Raw genomic sequence first — 16,520 nt, 5'->3', positions numbered from 1 at the left:
CATCTGGGCATCGCACGCGCTCCGGTAATGGCGATAGGAGCTTATAATGTTTTGAATATTTACATGTAGAAACACCAGTCTGGTTAATTTTCCAAGTCTCTTCCAAAGTCAATCAGCCGCAGCCTGTTGGCATCCTTGGGGTGAAACTGCGCAACCTTGCTCCGCACCAAGAACCTCGCCGCCGCCGACTCCCGTTCCAGCACCACATACGATGCTGAATTATCCCCCTTTGCCTGAACCAACCTATTTGATAACTCCTCGGTCAACTCGCGCATCTCCCTCCCCGCCGCCTGGATCTCCTCCTCCCCATCCACTCTACCGCCGCCGCCGCCGCCGCCGCCGCTGGTCCTTCCGGCCGCCGCTCCCCAAATCTCATCTATCCTTCTCTGCCGCTTATCCTCCCCAACACCCTTGGACTTCTTCAGCTTCCCCTGGGCGTTGAACCCGGCCGCCAAGTCATCAGGATCAACTTCCATAACATCCCCCACCACAGGACCGCCCAGCTCCTCAGCCGCTAGCATGGGAGCAAGCTGATTGTCAATAAAGTCCAGCAACGCCCTCATGAGCTGTTTCCTCTCTTTGTCGTAAGCCTTTGTCTTCGCACGCAGCTCATCCATCTTTTCGCGGGCGCTGTCCTCGGGTCTCATCTCAGCCTTAGCCACGAGTTCCTGCCGCAGGGCTGCGATTCTCGACGTGAGCGCATCCGTGAGGAGATGCTGGTCCTTGAGGTTGGTGCGGTCAGACTCGAGCTGTTTGCGTTCACGCTCTGCCTCGGAGGCGTGGGATTCCAGGTACGCCCTTGACTCGGTGATGGTTTGGTGCGCGCGGCGGAGGGCAAGGAGCGCGGGCAGGACGGAGCCGGGGAAGGGGAGGAAGGGCTCCGATGTGGTGTTGATGTTTGCTAGAGCGGTTTTTATGACAGTGGCTTGGTCTTCTGGTGATAGGGAGACTTCTGTTTGCGCGGACCGGTTCTGGTGGTTTTTGAGAGTCAGTGAGGGCATCGTGGAGGGAGCGCGAATAACGCGTCTGAAACTCACTTTATCGAGATCGGCTTGGTGGTCGCGGACTTTGCGTTGTAGCTCTTTCAGGGTGAAACTCAGGTTTGCCGCGTAGACGTCGGCCTCGGTGGCTCGCGAGCCGTCATCCATGGCTGTTTATGGTGTGCAGGTGGGAAGTTGACGAGTAGGTGAGTGAGCGGGCGAGCATCTCGCACACGCGTTGGTCGTTGGCAGCTATGTTGCCAATGAGCTTATATAAGTCACAGGGTTTTACCTCGTTTACAAAAAAAGGAAGCGTGTGAGATGATTGGGAAGGGATCAATTACTGCGGCACAGTACGCCCGAAGGTGAGTTTGCGGCGAGTAGGTCCAATGACAGCATATCACATACAGTGTGTATGACTTATGTGGGTGGGCTCATGCGAGGCCAGCTGTGATGAGGTGCAAGAATTACCATTGCCTCCTATTCATGCCGACATCCGCATTTCAAGTCAGGTCATGGCCGGTTTTTTATTCAAGATCCCCCAGTAAGGTGAAATGGCTCAAAATAGAATCTTGTCAATCCATTCATCAACAGCCAGGCTCCCGGCGTTCACCATGTTCGCCAATCACTCGGTGCAGCTTGCCGCTCGTGCAACCCATCACTAGGTCAGCTCCCACGTGACACACCTCACACACCTCACACAGCTGGTTTCTCTTTCTTCTCCACCCTGGGCCCTGGCTGACTCTTTGCTCTCCCAACTTCTCGCGACACGCCTCCAGACAGAGCGACCATCATTTCCTGCTCGGCCGAGAGTCTTTCCATCTTGGGGTGCATACGTCCCATATCTGACAACCGTCCTGACGGCCTCGACCGCACTTCTCCATCTTCGCTTTTCCCTGCGACCCATTCTCACCCCGCGCACTGGCACATTCCATGCTCGCCTGCTGACTCAATTTGCGCCCTCCTTTTGCGACACTCTGGTCATATCCCACTGTCGACTTCCCTCTCCTTGCGGCGTCCTCCGCACGACGACCATCTGCCAAGCGATATCAGTCCGTTGGTTATTAACTTTGAAGTGTGGCCAACAAAGGTTTGGTTTGAGCTCACCGCTTGCCTCTTCCTTGTTCTGCTTGCGAGAAAACCTTCATCCCAGTAGTCGATCGCTTCACCTCACTCCGTTTCTTACCAGCCAAAGCAACTTCCATCATCGCACCTCCCTCCTCTTTCTCCTCCACAGTCATCTAGGAGTATTTCACCAAGGAAAGCCCTGGCGTTTCGGCACCCTCCTTTTATACATTTGCAGATCAGTTACCGTCAGGAAGACAGACACTTCTACCACATCCTGAGCCCGTCTTTTTCACTTCTTTGGCCCGCGCCCTCAGTTCTCGTCCACGTCCTCGTCCACGTCCACATACTCGCCTCGCCCTCGCGACACTAGCCAAAATATCCAGTCACATCACGAGCATTGCAGAAAATTTTCCGACCCCAGCGATTCTCGTCACTACACCAGCACGTTTTCCTTTCGAAAACCCCTGAGTGTAGATAAAAGACGTTAAATATAGCAGAGAGATCTTGAAAAATCTCTCATCATTTGCCAATTACCAAAAGAACAGTCCCGCCTAGAATTCCTGGGTGCTTGTGATATCTTACGTCAACCAATAATAAAAAAAAAGGGGGAGAAGAAATGTCTGCCTCGCCGCCCCAGCCAACCTCGACGAAGCGTCCTCTGGAGGAGGCTTCCTCGCCGTCCCGTGCCACGGACCAACCCGACGCGAAGCGCCCAGCACTGGATAAGGTCATCAAGAATGATGAAGAGAGGGAAGCTAGCGAATCCACAATTGACGTCGCCGACAAGAACGGAGACGAAGATGGCAGCAAGTCAGATCAGCCAGATGTTCCTGTAACAGACGGAGGCAGCGATACGAAGGCCGCTGGTGCATCCAATGTCACGGCATCGAGCGACGCTGCGGCAAACTCTGCTGCTGCTCACGACGAGACATCTTGGATTCACATTCGAGCTGTCATCTCGAGTCCGGAAGCCGCCACAATCATTGGTAAAGGTGGCGAGAACGTTTCTAACATTAGGAAAATGTCGAATGCCAAATGCACCGTCAGCGACTACCAGAAGGGTGCTGTTGAGCGAATCCTGACAGTCAGCGGAATAGTAGATGCTGTTGCCAAGGCAAGTCCACTTGAGCTTGTTCCCGTCTCAATGGCACCGAGCTAACTTTCTCCTAGGCATTTGGCTTAATTATTCGCACGCTGAACAACGAGCCGCTTGGTGAAGCCTCTACCGCTTCTTCCAAGACATATCCCCTACGTCTCCTGATCCCCCACATTCTCATTGGCTCTATCATTGGTAAGGGTGGTGCTAGAATTCGTGAGATCCAGGAAGCTTCCGGTGCCCGGCTCAATGCCTCTGACTCCTGCCTACCCATGTCGAGCGAGCGATCCCTTGTTGTAATGGGCGTTGCGGATGCTGTCCACATCGCCACATACTATGTTGGGAGCACGCTGCTAGAGCAGCTTAACGAACGCTTCGGTGGTCCAGCCGCTTCGGCATATGCCACACGCAGCGGTGCCCCGGCAGGCTCTATCCCCGGTGGCATGCAAGTTGTCCCTTACTCGCCTCAGCCGGCTTCCGGTCACTATGGACGACCAGAGAACTACGGCCGCCACCAGGATCGACGGGCTCACCACATGCCTCCGGCTACCTACCCTCCACACTACCCGCATAACGCTGCTCCTCCCAATCCCGCTATGCCTATGCAGTATGGAGGTCAACAAGCAGCCTATGGAGGTGCCCCCCATGCCACGCAGCATATGCCTCCTCATGTTGGTCCCCAGCCTCATGGCGGCCCTCAGGGCCCACCCATGCAGCATGGCATGCCCGGTGGCCCTCTTACGCAGCAAATTTTCATTCCCAATGACATGGTCGGCGCTATTATTGGCAAGGGTGGCCAGAAGATTAATGAAATTCGGCAAATCAGTGGTAGTGTGATCAAAATCAATGAGCCTCAAGACAACAGCAACGAGCGACTGGTCACCATCACGGGTACGGAGGAGTGCAATCGTATGGCATTGTATATGCTCTACTCGAGACTCGGTATGGCCGTTACTTCCCATCAATTTACTTCACGGTCTGTATTTCTAACTTTTGATTCCAGAATCGGAGAAGCATCGAGTTTGATTATCAAATTATGGCAAACCCGAAGTCATACAACAACCTTGACGTTCATTGGAACAACACAGGCAAGGAACTTCTTGGCATGTATCAGCTTAGTTTATGTGCGCCCTGTGACGGACTAGGGGTGCGGCTTAGTTGGCCGGTCGTGCTGCATGAGATGTGGTGGTGTGTAATGGCATATTTATTTTACGAGCAAGGTCGTAGGACGGAGAAGAGAGCGTGTTGATCGGGTGATCAAAACGTGGGAGTTTATGGGCTGTGAATGTGTGGGCTGCACCAAGTACTTGTTCAATAGCGCAGTCGAATCTATTTGAGTTGATCGCGTTAACGTATGGGAGTTTTGAAATTCACTGGAAAAAGCTGTACAGTTGCACTGCCATGCGTTCCGCAGGGTTTGTTGTGTAGGGTGATGATGATTTGACGCGACTGTCGCGGTCGCCAATAGAAGTATCTTCAAGCATAGTCATAGACGGGGCATGAGGCTGGCAGAGAGCCCAGCGTATTGTTTAAATTCAACGCTCAAGTTCAGGATGATATCCAACAGGGTGATGCGGTTGGGTAATGGTGAGAATATATAGAAAAGAATGAGAATCATGAGACATAACCGCCCGCCAATCAAAGCCTGTTTAGTTTGACGTGGTACTTGAGAAACACCAGTTAGCCGAAGCGGGATCTTGGCTTTTGTAGCAATCGGATTTAAGAGAATAACGTACCATGTCGACCGATCTTCTCTCTTCTCTCGTATAGTGAATATTTTTGTCGATTACTAGATATTCGGTTAGCATTTTGTTCTCCAGTCGCACAACATGCGGGACAGTCCGGGGGGCGAGGCCGGGGTAAGCGTTGTCACACATGCTGCGGGAAATCGAGCAACTCACCTTTGCCCTCGCCACGCTCGGCTAGATGCGCTTCTTTGCTGTCCCAGCCGAGCATCATGCTTACTGTAGTCCCCTCGGGGACGTCATGCGAATCATGCATGAGGACGTCGTACTGGCCGTAAAATGAGCCGTGGTGTCCTGGAAGATTGGCAGCATCGACATTGTCGGCAAAGGGCTTCATTCGCATCTCGAGCCAGGTGTCGGATGTGCCGTAGGCCGTGAAGACCTCTGTGCAGGGAGCATTTAATGTTGCACTTAGACTCCCACGGACCAAGGCCTTCCAGAAGATATACGTCTCCACTACGGCACGGAACGAAGCAATCCAATTCGTAAAACTGGGCGAGGCAAGAAATGCGTCGTGCGCTGCTAGAGAAGCCCAGCGAATGATCCAAGTCCAAGTTCCGGGACGTTCGATCTGCTGGCCAAAATATGTGGATGATACGCCGGGAACCGCCTGAAGCTGTCGGCAGACGTCGCGAAATGAAAGAGGCAGCTCGGTTCCCTGTTGAAGGGACGGTTTAAATTTTAAAGTGGCGATCTGAATGAGCTCCGAGGAGGTCGTTTTCTGTTTTATAATATGATTCATTTTGAAGAACGTAGCGGCGAATCAAGGCGAGGCAGATTCGGGATATTATGGTCTTATACACGGCTGGTCGTCGACAGTGGGGACTGTTGGTTCGCAAATGCGGCGCGATTTGGGGCGTCTTTAGCGACAACAACAACAACAACAACAATGATATTGATGTCTGTTGTATCGAGGTGGAAAATGAAGTCAGGTTGCTGGAATTGATGTCCGGTTGAAATAAGTAGTCAATGGATAGGGCCTCGCAAGAGTAGGGGATAGTGCGGAGGAGAAGATGGGCAGGCAGCAGAGAGCTTTATTGTTACACGGCGGCTATATCGGTGGGCACAGGACCGGATATTACGCTGGAGGCACCGGCGCAAGAAGCCATGGACCATCACCCACAGGAGCGATAACGGGGGAGGGCATGGACATCGGGAACTATGGGGCGTCCTTTGCAGAAGTCTGGTGCAAAAGGGACCAACCAGTTGAGCCTTTTCCCTACCCACAGTATTTTGTCGTGGGTGGCGAGTCGACACACGTCCAGGGCGGCTCCCGAAGGCAGAAGGAAGTCCGATCCAGTTTTCTCCGAATGCTCTAGAACCGTGGCATACCGTCAAGGTGTAACGTGTGTCATGAAAATTTTACAAAAACATGGACCGAACAAGGGATAACAATAATCTGGCGTGGCCCGTGGTCCATATGTTGACACAACAAAGGAAAGCCCCTACCTCCGCAAGGCCGGAATCCAGGATCTCGGCCAGCAAGACTGGGTGGTGGGACAAAGGACGCAAAGGTCTGGCGTGATTCCTCAGCTACATGTCAGGAGATGGAGGCGCAGGGCACAAGGGAAGACGGAACCGAGGCAGCCACTGACAAGACGGTAGAGCGAATAGCGTCAAGCCAGATCTGTATCGCATTTGTCGATCTGGCCAAGTGGGGCATTCCGAACTAGATAGAGCCTTGAGCCTTGGGTCTTGAGCCTTGAGCCTTTGAAGCCGGCCACTTTTCCGTGGTTCCTCCAAGCCCGGTGTACGGCGAGGTAGTCCGGCAACGGAGGAGAGCTTTGCGGGGATGCACAACAAACGCCTGCTGCGCCCAGGCCTTCGCTTCGTGAACCAAATTTTTTAAAACATCCACCAAGCTCCGTACGTGGAGCAAGAATGGCCATGTTCCCATGTCGGTCGGTTTCTGGCGGATGCCAGTGCCGAACTCGGCAGGCAAATCTCTCAATTTGTCGCTTGCATCGGATCTAGGTCCCCCATTGAGAAGGACGACAAGGCTGGTTTTTATTGCGGTGTATAGAGCTCGGTTCTAACTTCCCTTGTCACCGCGTCTTTCAGTGCCAGTGTCAGTCTCGTATGAGGACCCCGTGTCGAATCTTCACCGAAGATGTCGAGACCACATACATAAATGTACAGTATTTGCCTTCGGATCGGACCTGCCAATCGCAAGACCGACGGTGTCGCGTGAGCTACCAAAGACAGTGACAGCTTCATTATTTAGCATAGCATCCATTGGGACGTGCAAGGCACATTGGGACGAGAATATGAGGGAAAATACTCCGTACTGCAGATCCGAGAGAGTATTTGGCCAAAGAAAAAGAAAGAAAGAAAAAAGCAAAAAAAAAAAAGGTACAAGAAATTATCTGCTTAGCTGAGCTCAAGCAATTGCTCCCATCGTGATTGCCGTTGTAAAGCTCATTTTACTTCGTCACGTGTCAACAACCATTTCTCACCACCAATCAACCTAGAGAGCCTCAACAGTGCCTCCACCCAACACTCAATACGAATCAAAGCCAAACCTACGGAAGCGGTAGTTGAATTAAACAGGCTCACAATGCCCTTGGCTAATATTGAGACCGGCCAAGCGCAGCACAGCACTGAAAATGACGTGGATCCGACCCTTCCATCAGAACTCACCCTCCTGACCCTCAACTGCTGGGGCCTCCTCCATATATCGGCCCTTCGCACTCCTCGCCTCGCCGAAATAGGTAGACATATAGCTGCACTCGAGCCGACTCCTCACATTGTATGTCTCCAAGAATGCTGGGTTCAGGACGATTACCGTGCCATCCGAGACGCTACGCGGGCCATTCTACCTCATGGAAAGTTCTATCACAGTGGTGCGTTTGGGGGTGGTTTAGCCATCCTAAGTCGTTGGCCTATTGAGGAGAGTTCCATGTTTCCTTACAAACTGAACGGACGGCCAACCGCTTTTTGGAGAGGTGATTGGTATGTCGGGAAGGGTGTTGCCACAGCCAAGGTGAGATACGGACCAGGTAGAAAGGACATCATTGAAGTCTTCAACACACATGTAAGTGGCAAAATCATCCATGACAAGCTTTTTCGGCCTTTTGCATAACTAAAACCTTGGTACGAAAGACTCATGCTCCCTATGAAAGCGAGCCTAATGACTCGTATCTCTGTCACCGAACCGCCCAGGCATGGGACATCGCCAAACTGGTCCGCGGTGCCACTGACCGTGGGCACTTGGTCGTCGCCCTTGGTGACTTCAACATGATCCCCCTCTCCCTCGCCTACCGCATCATCACATCCGGCGCCCCCATCCGGGATACGTGGCGTATCCTCCACCCTGACAGTTCCATCGGGGCATCGGACCAAGCCGAAGAAAAGGCTCGCGGTCTCCCCGTCCCTACAGCCGAGCACAACCTCCTTGTCAACGGAGCAGCCAGTGATACAGTCTATAACACGTGGAGATGGAGCAAACAAGAGCAAAAGAAGCTCAAGCACGATCCCTGCCCCGTGGATCCTCATACAAAAGACCCCCAGGGCAAACGCATAGACTATGTCTTCGCATCAACAGGCGACGTCTCCGGTGGAACAGGCTGGATAGTCAAATCTGCTGCTGTAGAAATTACAGGTCGCCACCCAGAGTTGAATTGCTCCCTGTCTGATCACTTTGGCGTCCGGGCCACTCTTCAACGGCACACTCTTTCTGGCGGTGCTGTTCAAAAGCCCACCGAACATGACTTACAGCTTCGCTATAATGAAGAACATACTTGCAGGCTCACCCTCTCCGACTATGACGAGATTCTCGCCTTGACGAAAAAGTATGCTTCTCGAGAAAGGCAGCAGCGATACTGGCGTGGTCTTCACTTTTACGCGTCTGTACTTATTTGGATTGGCTGCTTAGTAGCTGTGTGGTTCAGTCCGCGCAACTTTGTTTCCTTCCTCCTCATGCTGTTAGCCAGTCTAGGCTTGGCCACAGGTGTTATAGACGGTCTCCTGGCTTTATTGTTCTTCTCCGGCGAGATTCGTGGTCTCAAAGAATTTGAATGGGAGGTCCAAAATGCCAGGGCCGCTGCCGTTTCACGCGGGTCATCTTAAGGTGTAGTCATACCACTTACCAAGTTCTGTTATACGCTGAAAGGGGAGAAGAAAAAGGAATAATATTCTATAATACTAATAATACTATGGTCCAGCGACCAATAATTCATTTTCTCAGTCTTCATACTCGGATCCCATACTCGTCTAAGAGTTGCTCGCGCTTCCCCCCCTTCAACTGTTAACACTTCGCTGAGTTTAGAGCTCCGCCATCTCGTATTTCCCCAAATTTGGCGTTATGTACCCCCCGGGACGCATCCGACGCCACCCGTACCCCATGAATGCCGTCTTTTTTCTCACGTCCAAGGCCAATGTTTTGGTGCTCTGATCTCGCAATAATATGTCTCTGGGTCGCTTGCGTTCTTTTCTTCCATACATACGAATGAATGTTTTGAGAGTCTTGCGCTCTTCAGGCGAGATATTGAAAGTTCTATCAATTCTGCGATCAGCACTACGCAGTCTTGTCGAATCGTATGGGGTTGCAATCAGCTCGATCGCCAAATTTTGAACCACAGGCCGGCATTCTCGCAGCACCCAACGAATATGATCAGGTGTCGGGTCCACTGTCTCGTTCTCAGAGGAAGCCATGGGCTCTGTAAAAGGATCTGACTCGTCAAAATAATGAGTGTCATCGAGACTAGTTATGTGTGGCACAAACGGTGGGTTGATGGCATGAACACGGTCCCAGGGAAAATTCTTGAACCAGCGGTGAGACTTGATATCTTCCGCATCATCTGGAAAGACATGTCTTCCAAAGATATCCGTGTATCGTCTATTGTCAACCTGGCAGCGATCCTTCATTTGGTACCGCCTCGAGCATAGCCGGAGCTCCTTGTCCTGAATCAGCCGATATACCAAGTCCTTGCATTTATCGCTAATCAAAGGTCGATGTGGGAACGAGAAGATCTTTTTGTGATCCTAGGAGTATGATCATCAGAAATTCTTGGTCCCTGAACCTCGGGGAACTCGGACGAAACCTACCAAGATGTTGCTCTTCGTCTGTTTTCGACCATCGTCGGCAAAGAAAGGGGTATGCCCATAAAGGCACTCATATAGAATGATGCCAATGCTCTACCAATCGCACCTTCCATCATACTCAGAACCTTTACAAGCTCTGATCACCTCTGGTGCCATGTACTGGCTCGTTCCGACGACAGAATTCGCTGAGACACGGTTGCCGCATCTGTTTCTCTAGCCCAGAAGGCTAGGCAAATCGTCTTCGTTTCCTACACTCTTCCGTTCGTGGCGGTCCAAAATTTCCTTCATTGCTTGCAGCCAGGGTATCTGTGAACTAATATTGGCAGACTTCTTTCGATCCTCTGCGTCGCCATCCACACGGATACCCAGTCTGCCCAACAAAGAGTAACGCTGGCAGTTGTAATATGAAAGGTCATGAGACCAGTGTCCGTCAAATGCGAGCCCAAAGTCCGATATTTTTAAATGTCCCGATGCCGATATCAGAAAATTGTCAGGCTTGATGTCACGATGAATGAACTTGAGTCGATGCGCTTCCTCAACCGCCAGAATCATTTCAGCAATGTAGAATCTTGCCACTGACTCAGGAAGTATGTTTTCTCGAATCAATAGACCAAGAAAGTCTCCACCTGGCATGTATTCCATCACCAAGTAAAGACTTGTCAGGTCATCGAAACTGGCTACCAATGGAACAATCCTGTCGTGGTTAGTGAGCATGGCACCGCCTCTGAAATCGCTGGGAACTCGAGACACTAACCAGTTGGAACCTTCTGAGGCGACAAGAAAATCCCTCTCTGCTCTTAAATGTCCCTCTTGGCAGCTCCGAAGCATCTCCGACTTTCGTATGATCTTCATTGCATAAACTTGCCGAGGAAACGCATGCGCCTCACTAGCTTTTTCACGTACTAATTTGACAACCCCAAAGCTGCCTCGGCCAAGCACCTTTAGGCAGTCATAATTTTCCGCGTAGGAAAGGTCTTGACGATCGAGAGAAAGAAGAGATTTTATTGTCATTACTCGTGTCTCTCTTGAGTGGCACGTCTCCTGGTAGTAAAATGATCGTCTGATGACATCCTTTTCATCTAGATCCAAATGCGGACTGTAGTAGAGCTGGGATTCTAGATATTGTTGGCGAGCAGCCCGAGCGTTCGGCTTGTTTAAAAGATTATTGAAGTAAGTTTCAAGATACACCTTGGCGCCTGCTGCCTTCTCAACAGTGAGGATTGTGGGCTGTGGTTGATATAGCCCCTCGTCGATGGTTTGCAAGGTGCCAGCATCCGGACTAGATCTGGACCACGGATGCCTACGGCTCCGACGTCGTTTCGGACTTGCTTTGTTGGAAGTTGATTGCGAAACCCTAGAATCCACAGATGTTTTCCGAGTTGAGTTGTTCCCAACGACGGACGATTTGTCAGTACCCAGCGAGGAAATCGAGCTAACAGCATCGCCAAGAGGCAAGGAGGGAGAGCTTGGCATGGCTTGCAGAGACGTCCGCCGTCGCAAAGAAGAGCCTCGAAGGACAACTGTTGCATTGGTTGAAGTTCCAAAGTTCTCAAATCTGAGCCGCTTCGCGAGAGCTTTTGGTGACGAACCCCTGCCTTTGTGCAAAGGAATTGGTGTCATCCCACCCACGCCATGGCTGACGTATTTTCTGTCCGCATTTGGGGATGAAGAGCGCCTTTGATTCCATTCAATGATGTTGGAATTATCCGAGCCTAGTTTTTGTTGGCAGGTGTCAGCCATTATGTCAAGAAAAGGGGGCAGGCACGTACAATTGTATGTGGTTTGTCTGATGGCGCGGATAGCACTGCGTATCTCGGACAATACTTTGATACTCCCAGGTCGATTCTTGGGTGAATTCAACTCGGTTTGCTCTCCATCTTTTGCGTTTGGCTGTGGTCCTGTTATCTGTCTAGCTGCTGGGTCCAGTACTGGGCAACTACTGCGCTTGTTCAACAGCTTCGGCAGCATATTGCCTGGCACTCAACGACGACTTCAATGTCAAGAGCTGACTGTCTTTGCCGAACCCACCTCGATAATATTTATTCCTGAAATGCGTCGATAGGCATGTAGGCGGGTGAGTTGACTTCCACAGCCCACGGGTCGGGCAAATGGAATGAATGCTACTGATCAAAGTTGGACGACTGGCACGGATGGCAAGGAGGCGAGGTTTCGGTTTCTGGGTTCGTTTAGACCGAACCTGCTCTACACGTGAATTCGGGCTTCGTTACTTTCCGCTTCTTGGCCGAATGTAGGCGTGATTCGGGATGGCTCTTGCCTCCCCAGGACATGTGTTAACACGGCTTCCTCAACTCCCTGGCTACACATCAGCAAGTAACAAATAGTTCTATGTCAAGGTATACAGTCGCAAGCATCTTCGGCATGTGTCTCGGCCATGTCACGCAACTTCCATCAAACATTGCTTTTATTGTATAAGTACGCCAGAATCCTTGAAGCAGGCACTCAATACATCCATCAGCGGCGATCTATGCTATCGACAACGCCCTGCTCAGTGATACGCCAATCATGCAAATGCGGATCATCGCCTCATCCTCCCCTCTATGCCCAACTGCATTATTGCGTTCAGTATTCATCAAACACGCCCGCAAATCCTAACAGAGGAGACAGGTCCAAGACTCTTCAGCATCGCGGTGGGTCTTACGATGGAAATTCCAAACCTGGAACGTGACAAACGCCGCTACCCAGCTCGTGCCAGTATCAACTCAGAGTTGGGCGCCCGGGATATTCTTTTACATGCAAAACCAAGAACAAAGGAGAAATGAATACATCAAGTCGGGAGCCTGTTTTGACTTATTTGATCTCGAGAAGCTTGACATCAAAGGTCAATTGGCTGTTGGCAGGGATGCCAGGCATGCCACGAGAGCCATATCCAAGATTTGCAGGGATGGTCAAACGACGTTCACCGCCAATGGCCATGCCGGCAATACCAATGTCCCACCCCTTGATAACCTCATCCTTACCGACTTTGAAGGAAAAGGGTTTACCCTTTTTGTTGGCTATTTCCATGACTTAGCATGATAGAACAGATGAGAACAAGTAGATTCGACTTCACATACCATCAAACTGCTGGCCGTTAGCAAGCTTGCCAATATATCGGACGGCAACGGTGTCGCCCTTCTTAACGGTGCGACCCTTGCCAATGGTTCGGTCGTCGACGGTAACGCCCTGAACGACCTTTACGCCAGTAGTGGCCTTGCCGGACTGCTTGCCAGAGCCAGTAGGCCCCTGCTCGAGGTTCTTGGCGAACTGGACCTTCTTGTCCTTCTTGCTCTCCTCGGCAGCTACGGCCTCCGCCTTGTTGTTCTTGAGCTTCTTCTGTTGCTTCTTGGAGTCGGAAGCCTTGGCAATCATCTCATCGAGACCGTCGGCTTCCTCGGCAGAGCGCTTATTCTTGCCCTTCTTGGTCTTTACCAGCTTAGGAGCTTCCTCCTCGTCAGAGTCGACCTCGGTGACACGGGGATCCTCAACATCATCAAGCTCGTCGCTCTCATCGTCACTAGCATCCTCTCCCATGGCGTAATCCAGCTCTTCAGGGTCGAAGTCATAGTCCTCCTCGTCATCCTCACTGTCATAGTCGTCCTCATCATCCATGATGTAGTTTCCAGTGAGGTAGACGGTGTGTGTACCAGTGACAACAAAGAATACCTTCTCGCCGTGGTTGACAGTGATATCGAGCGGCTGCTGATAGTTCTGCGTGCTACTGTTAGCCCCACATCCATTGACTGACATGATCAAGGCTATTGACTTACCCGCTCGGTATCAAGAGTGCAGACAACGAAGTTCTCGAGGTCAGCACCGTCATCGCTGTCGTCATCCTCGTCATCCTCGTCTTCATCATCCTCGTCTTCTTCTTCGACTTCCTCAGTGGCCTTGGCCTTGCCCTTAGCTTTGCCCTTCTTGTCCTTACCCTTCACACCGTTGGGCTTGGCATCCTCCATGTCTTCATCTTCGTCATCTTCTTCATCCTCATCCTCCTTGGTAGCCTCAAGGAGTTTCTTGATAGCAGCGGCCTGCTTCTGCTTCTTAGCCTTGGTGGGATCGCTAGGGCCACCGTTGGCTTCCTCATCATCCTCATCCTCATCGTCGTCAGAGGCAGCGAGCAAAGCCTTCATATATTCGTCATCGATCTCCTCGTCGTCATCCTCATCGTCAAGGCCAGGGAAAGCCCGCTTAACAAGTCGCAGAGTAGCGCGAGGAACAGCAGGCACGTTGCCCTCTTCATCAGCCTCTGGCTCCTCGGTAGGGTCCAACGCAGCCATGGTGATGCGGAACTGGTTTGTCGGTTAGTTGATTTGCCGCAAGTTCATGGCAGAGAAATGCCAATCTGAAGGGCATGTTTCATGCTTGCATCTTGGGACATCATAACAACATGACAAGGTGAGAAATAGCACTCACAGAAGCAGGGAAGTCCATGGCGGCCGGGATCAAAATCTCGCCAGGTGGGACCTCGAGGCCATACACGGGACCAGGAACGGCGGACATTTTGGCTAGACTAGTTATAAATTGAGAAGCAAGAAGATGTGTAAAGGACGCCGAGGGAATTATTAGGTGGAGATGGAAGGCGAAGAAGTCTGCAGTTGCAAAACGTGATATTTCTCTGGCACTGGCGAGGTGTGAAAATCGAAGATCGAAAAGTCAAGGCCAGCGAGCGACGAGCTTTGGAAATTTTTCTTTTCCTTCGCTGTCGAGACTCCGCTTTGGACTTCTGGCCAATTAGAAAGCGCGATAAGTCGTTATCGTAACGTGGGACCAGCACTGGGGCGCTGTCTCAGCAACGGCCCCACCCGAACCGCCCAAGTACCTAGGTATCTAAGCACCGTAACCTGCAAACGCAGGCAACTGCGACTGAGGTGAACATTCGAAAATGCCGTCTGAATATTCGGACTGATATCAAGGGCTGCCTCTCAATCAACCAGACGTCATCATTTTCTTGACCACGCCCCTGAAGACCCTTTCATCGTCCTTCATCGTCCACAATAATGCCTTTTGAGGTGAGGAGTTCAATCAAGAGTTTCATGGCATGTTTGTACGCTACATATATATTTACGGCTCTTGTCTTGTGCCCTTGCCCGGAGTAGGAGATGTTTCCGCTCTTCGAGAATCGATACCACCCATCAACCCTGCCGACACCAAAACGACGAGATATACTACATTTCTACCCCGTTTCTTCAGCATCCTCACAACACTCCATCACGTCTGATTAATTGCCCCCAACAAACTTTCACCTCGTCCTCTGCTCTGTCACGACTGGCTCACGGCGTCTTTGCCTTCGCCGTCTCCTGCCGTCGTGTCAGATTCAGAAACCATGCCTTGACAATTTGCCAGGAAAAACGCAGATAGAATACAGATTGATTACCTTCATAGAACTGGCCCCGGTCCCCAACCTCGGTCATCATCAGACCTGCCTCGACAACTGGCTGAGCCCAGCGGTTACTAGCTCGTGCATATGCAGCAACCAGCTCATTCCCATTCGTAACGCCGCCTAAAACACCAGCATCTAATATTAGCCTTGCATCAGAGGAGCCGTGGGTTGCAGCATACCGCTTGACCAAAAATTGCCATCCTGCACCCATCGGTACTTGTCCCCAACTAGATTCAACTTGGGGAACGACTCCTTCAACCAATTCTGCAATCCTCTCGGCCCACTCGCTCTTTTGCCATCCGCAATGCCTGCAGACGCACATATGAACAAGCCCGTGCAGATACTCAGCACATCCACGCCCTCTGTCTCGGCATGTCCTCGTAGCCACTTGAGTCCCTCTTCTGCAAACTTCTCTGTCGGATCGGGGCCAGGAACAACCACCATGTCCAGTTTGCCCGGAGCCACCTCCTCGTCCGTGTATACGTGGGTAGCTTTCAGAACAGCCCCTGAAGTCAATGGAATCTCGGGCCCTTGCTTCGGGCTGCTAACGTAGTAAATGGACACGTCTGGTGCGAGAGAAGAAACGTGCGAAGGGATGAAGGGGAGGACGCCGAGGTACTTCTTGGACATGACGCCGAAGCTATCAACGCATGCAACGTCGAGGAATTGAGCGCCATTGGGGATGAACACTCCTATCTTGATGTGTGACGACATTTCGACTTGCCTTTATTGGTCCTTTCTTGCTGAATAGTTGATGGGTGATGTGGGAGGTAAGAGGGCAACTTGTAGTGCAATCTTGAATAATGCACGTTAACACCACAACTCTAATGGGCCGCCCACTAAATCCAAGTGGACAATTCAGTAGGGAGAGTAGAGCAGTGCGCAAGCAGGATGAGGGAAAGTGCGAGGCAAAAGAATTTGTATTCCAAGACCCCAACACTACTTATACTCTTTCTACAGCCATAAACCCGCGACACATCGGATTTGCGACGCCGCGTGGCGGACGCAAAGTGGACGTACATCCGGACCTGCTCGGAGTTGAGACGGCGGCGGCGGGAGATCCACTCCGCCTTTGCCGCCGAGGCAAGCGATTAAACTTCAATGTCAGCATTCCGATGAGCGTTGACGTGGGCGAATAACCAGTTTATTCGTACGACTCAGGGGCCAGGACAGCGGGCTGTGCTTGCGAGATTTGTGTTCCATCCAAG

General features: G+C 51.5%; 7 protein-coding genes across 7 annotated transcripts; 2 read left to right on the top strand and 5 right to left on the bottom strand.

Annotated features, from left to right (window-relative positions):
• Nucleotides 1-83: 83 nt before the first annotated feature.
• G6M90_00g098350 (uncharacterized protein) lies at nt 84-1,148 on the bottom strand (the record flags this gene model as incomplete). The annotated part of the gene is made up of 2 exons (XM_066131542.1): nt 84-971; nt 1,038-1,148. 2 exons carry the CDS (start codon nt 1,146-1,148, stop codon nt 84-86), a joined length of 999 nt encoding a protein of 332 aa, XP_065987660.1.
• A 1,516-nt stretch (nt 1,149-2,664) lies between these two features.
• PBP2 (PAB1-binding protein 2) lies at nt 2,665-4,170 on the top strand (the record flags this gene model as incomplete). Its single annotated transcript, XM_066131541.1, has 3 exons — nt 2,665-3,162; nt 3,219-4,086; nt 4,148-4,170. The coding sequence occupies 3 exons, from the start codon at nt 2,665-2,667 to the stop codon at nt 4,168-4,170; spliced, it is 1,389 nt and encodes a 462-aa protein (XP_065987538.1).
• Nucleotides 4,171-4,782: 612 nt separating this feature from the next.
• Nucleotides 4,783-5,631, bottom strand: G6M90_00g098330 (uncharacterized protein; the record flags this gene model as incomplete). Its single annotated transcript, XM_014691025.2, has 3 exons — nt 4,783-4,809; nt 4,881-4,933; nt 5,046-5,631. The coding sequence occupies 3 exons, from the start codon at nt 5,629-5,631 to the stop codon at nt 4,783-4,785; spliced, it is 666 nt and encodes a 221-aa protein (XP_014546511.2).
• Nucleotides 5,632-7,446: 1,815 nt separating this feature from the next.
• On the top strand, nt 7,447-8,957 carry css1 (Inositol phosphosphingolipids phospholipase C; the record flags this gene model as incomplete). The annotated part of the gene is made up of 2 exons (XM_014691026.1): nt 7,447-7,923; nt 7,992-8,957. 2 exons carry the CDS (start codon nt 7,447-7,449, stop codon nt 8,955-8,957), a joined length of 1,443 nt encoding a protein of 480 aa, XP_014546512.1.
• Nucleotides 8,958-9,152: 195 nt separating this feature from the next.
• Nucleotides 9,153-11,405, bottom strand: cbk1 (Serine/threonine-protein kinase cbk1; the record flags this gene model as incomplete). Its single annotated transcript, XM_066131540.1, has 4 exons — nt 9,153-9,872; nt 9,936-10,025; nt 10,185-10,626; nt 10,687-11,405. 4 exons carry the CDS (start codon nt 11,403-11,405, stop codon nt 9,153-9,155), a joined length of 1,971 nt encoding a protein of 656 aa, XP_065987682.1.
• Nucleotides 11,406-12,740: 1,335 nt separating this feature from the next.
• Nucleotides 12,741-14,432, bottom strand: FPR4 (FK506-binding protein 4; the record flags this gene model as incomplete). Its single annotated transcript, XM_014691028.1, has 4 exons — nt 12,741-12,946; nt 13,007-13,640; nt 13,700-14,221; nt 14,346-14,432. 4 exons carry the CDS (start codon nt 14,430-14,432, stop codon nt 12,741-12,743), a joined length of 1,449 nt encoding a protein of 482 aa, XP_014546514.1.
• Nucleotides 14,433-15,191: 759 nt separating this feature from the next.
• Nucleotides 15,192-16,026, bottom strand: inhA_3 (Isonitrile hydratase; the record flags this gene model as incomplete). Its single annotated transcript, XM_014691029.1, has 3 exons — nt 15,192-15,229; nt 15,307-15,432; nt 15,492-16,026. 3 exons carry the CDS (start codon nt 16,024-16,026, stop codon nt 15,192-15,194), a joined length of 699 nt encoding a protein of 232 aa, XP_014546515.1.
• Nucleotides 16,027-16,520: the final 494 nt, after the last annotated feature.

This window comes from Metarhizium brunneum, chromosome 6, assembly GCF_013426205.1.
Source record: "Metarhizium brunneum chromosome 6, complete sequence".
NCBI lineage: Eukaryota > Fungi > Ascomycota > Sordariomycetes > Hypocreales > Clavicipitaceae > Metarhizium > Metarhizium brunneum.
The sequence above is the reverse complement of the archived record's forward strand: the minus strand, read 5'-3'. Positions and strand labels throughout refer to the sequence as shown.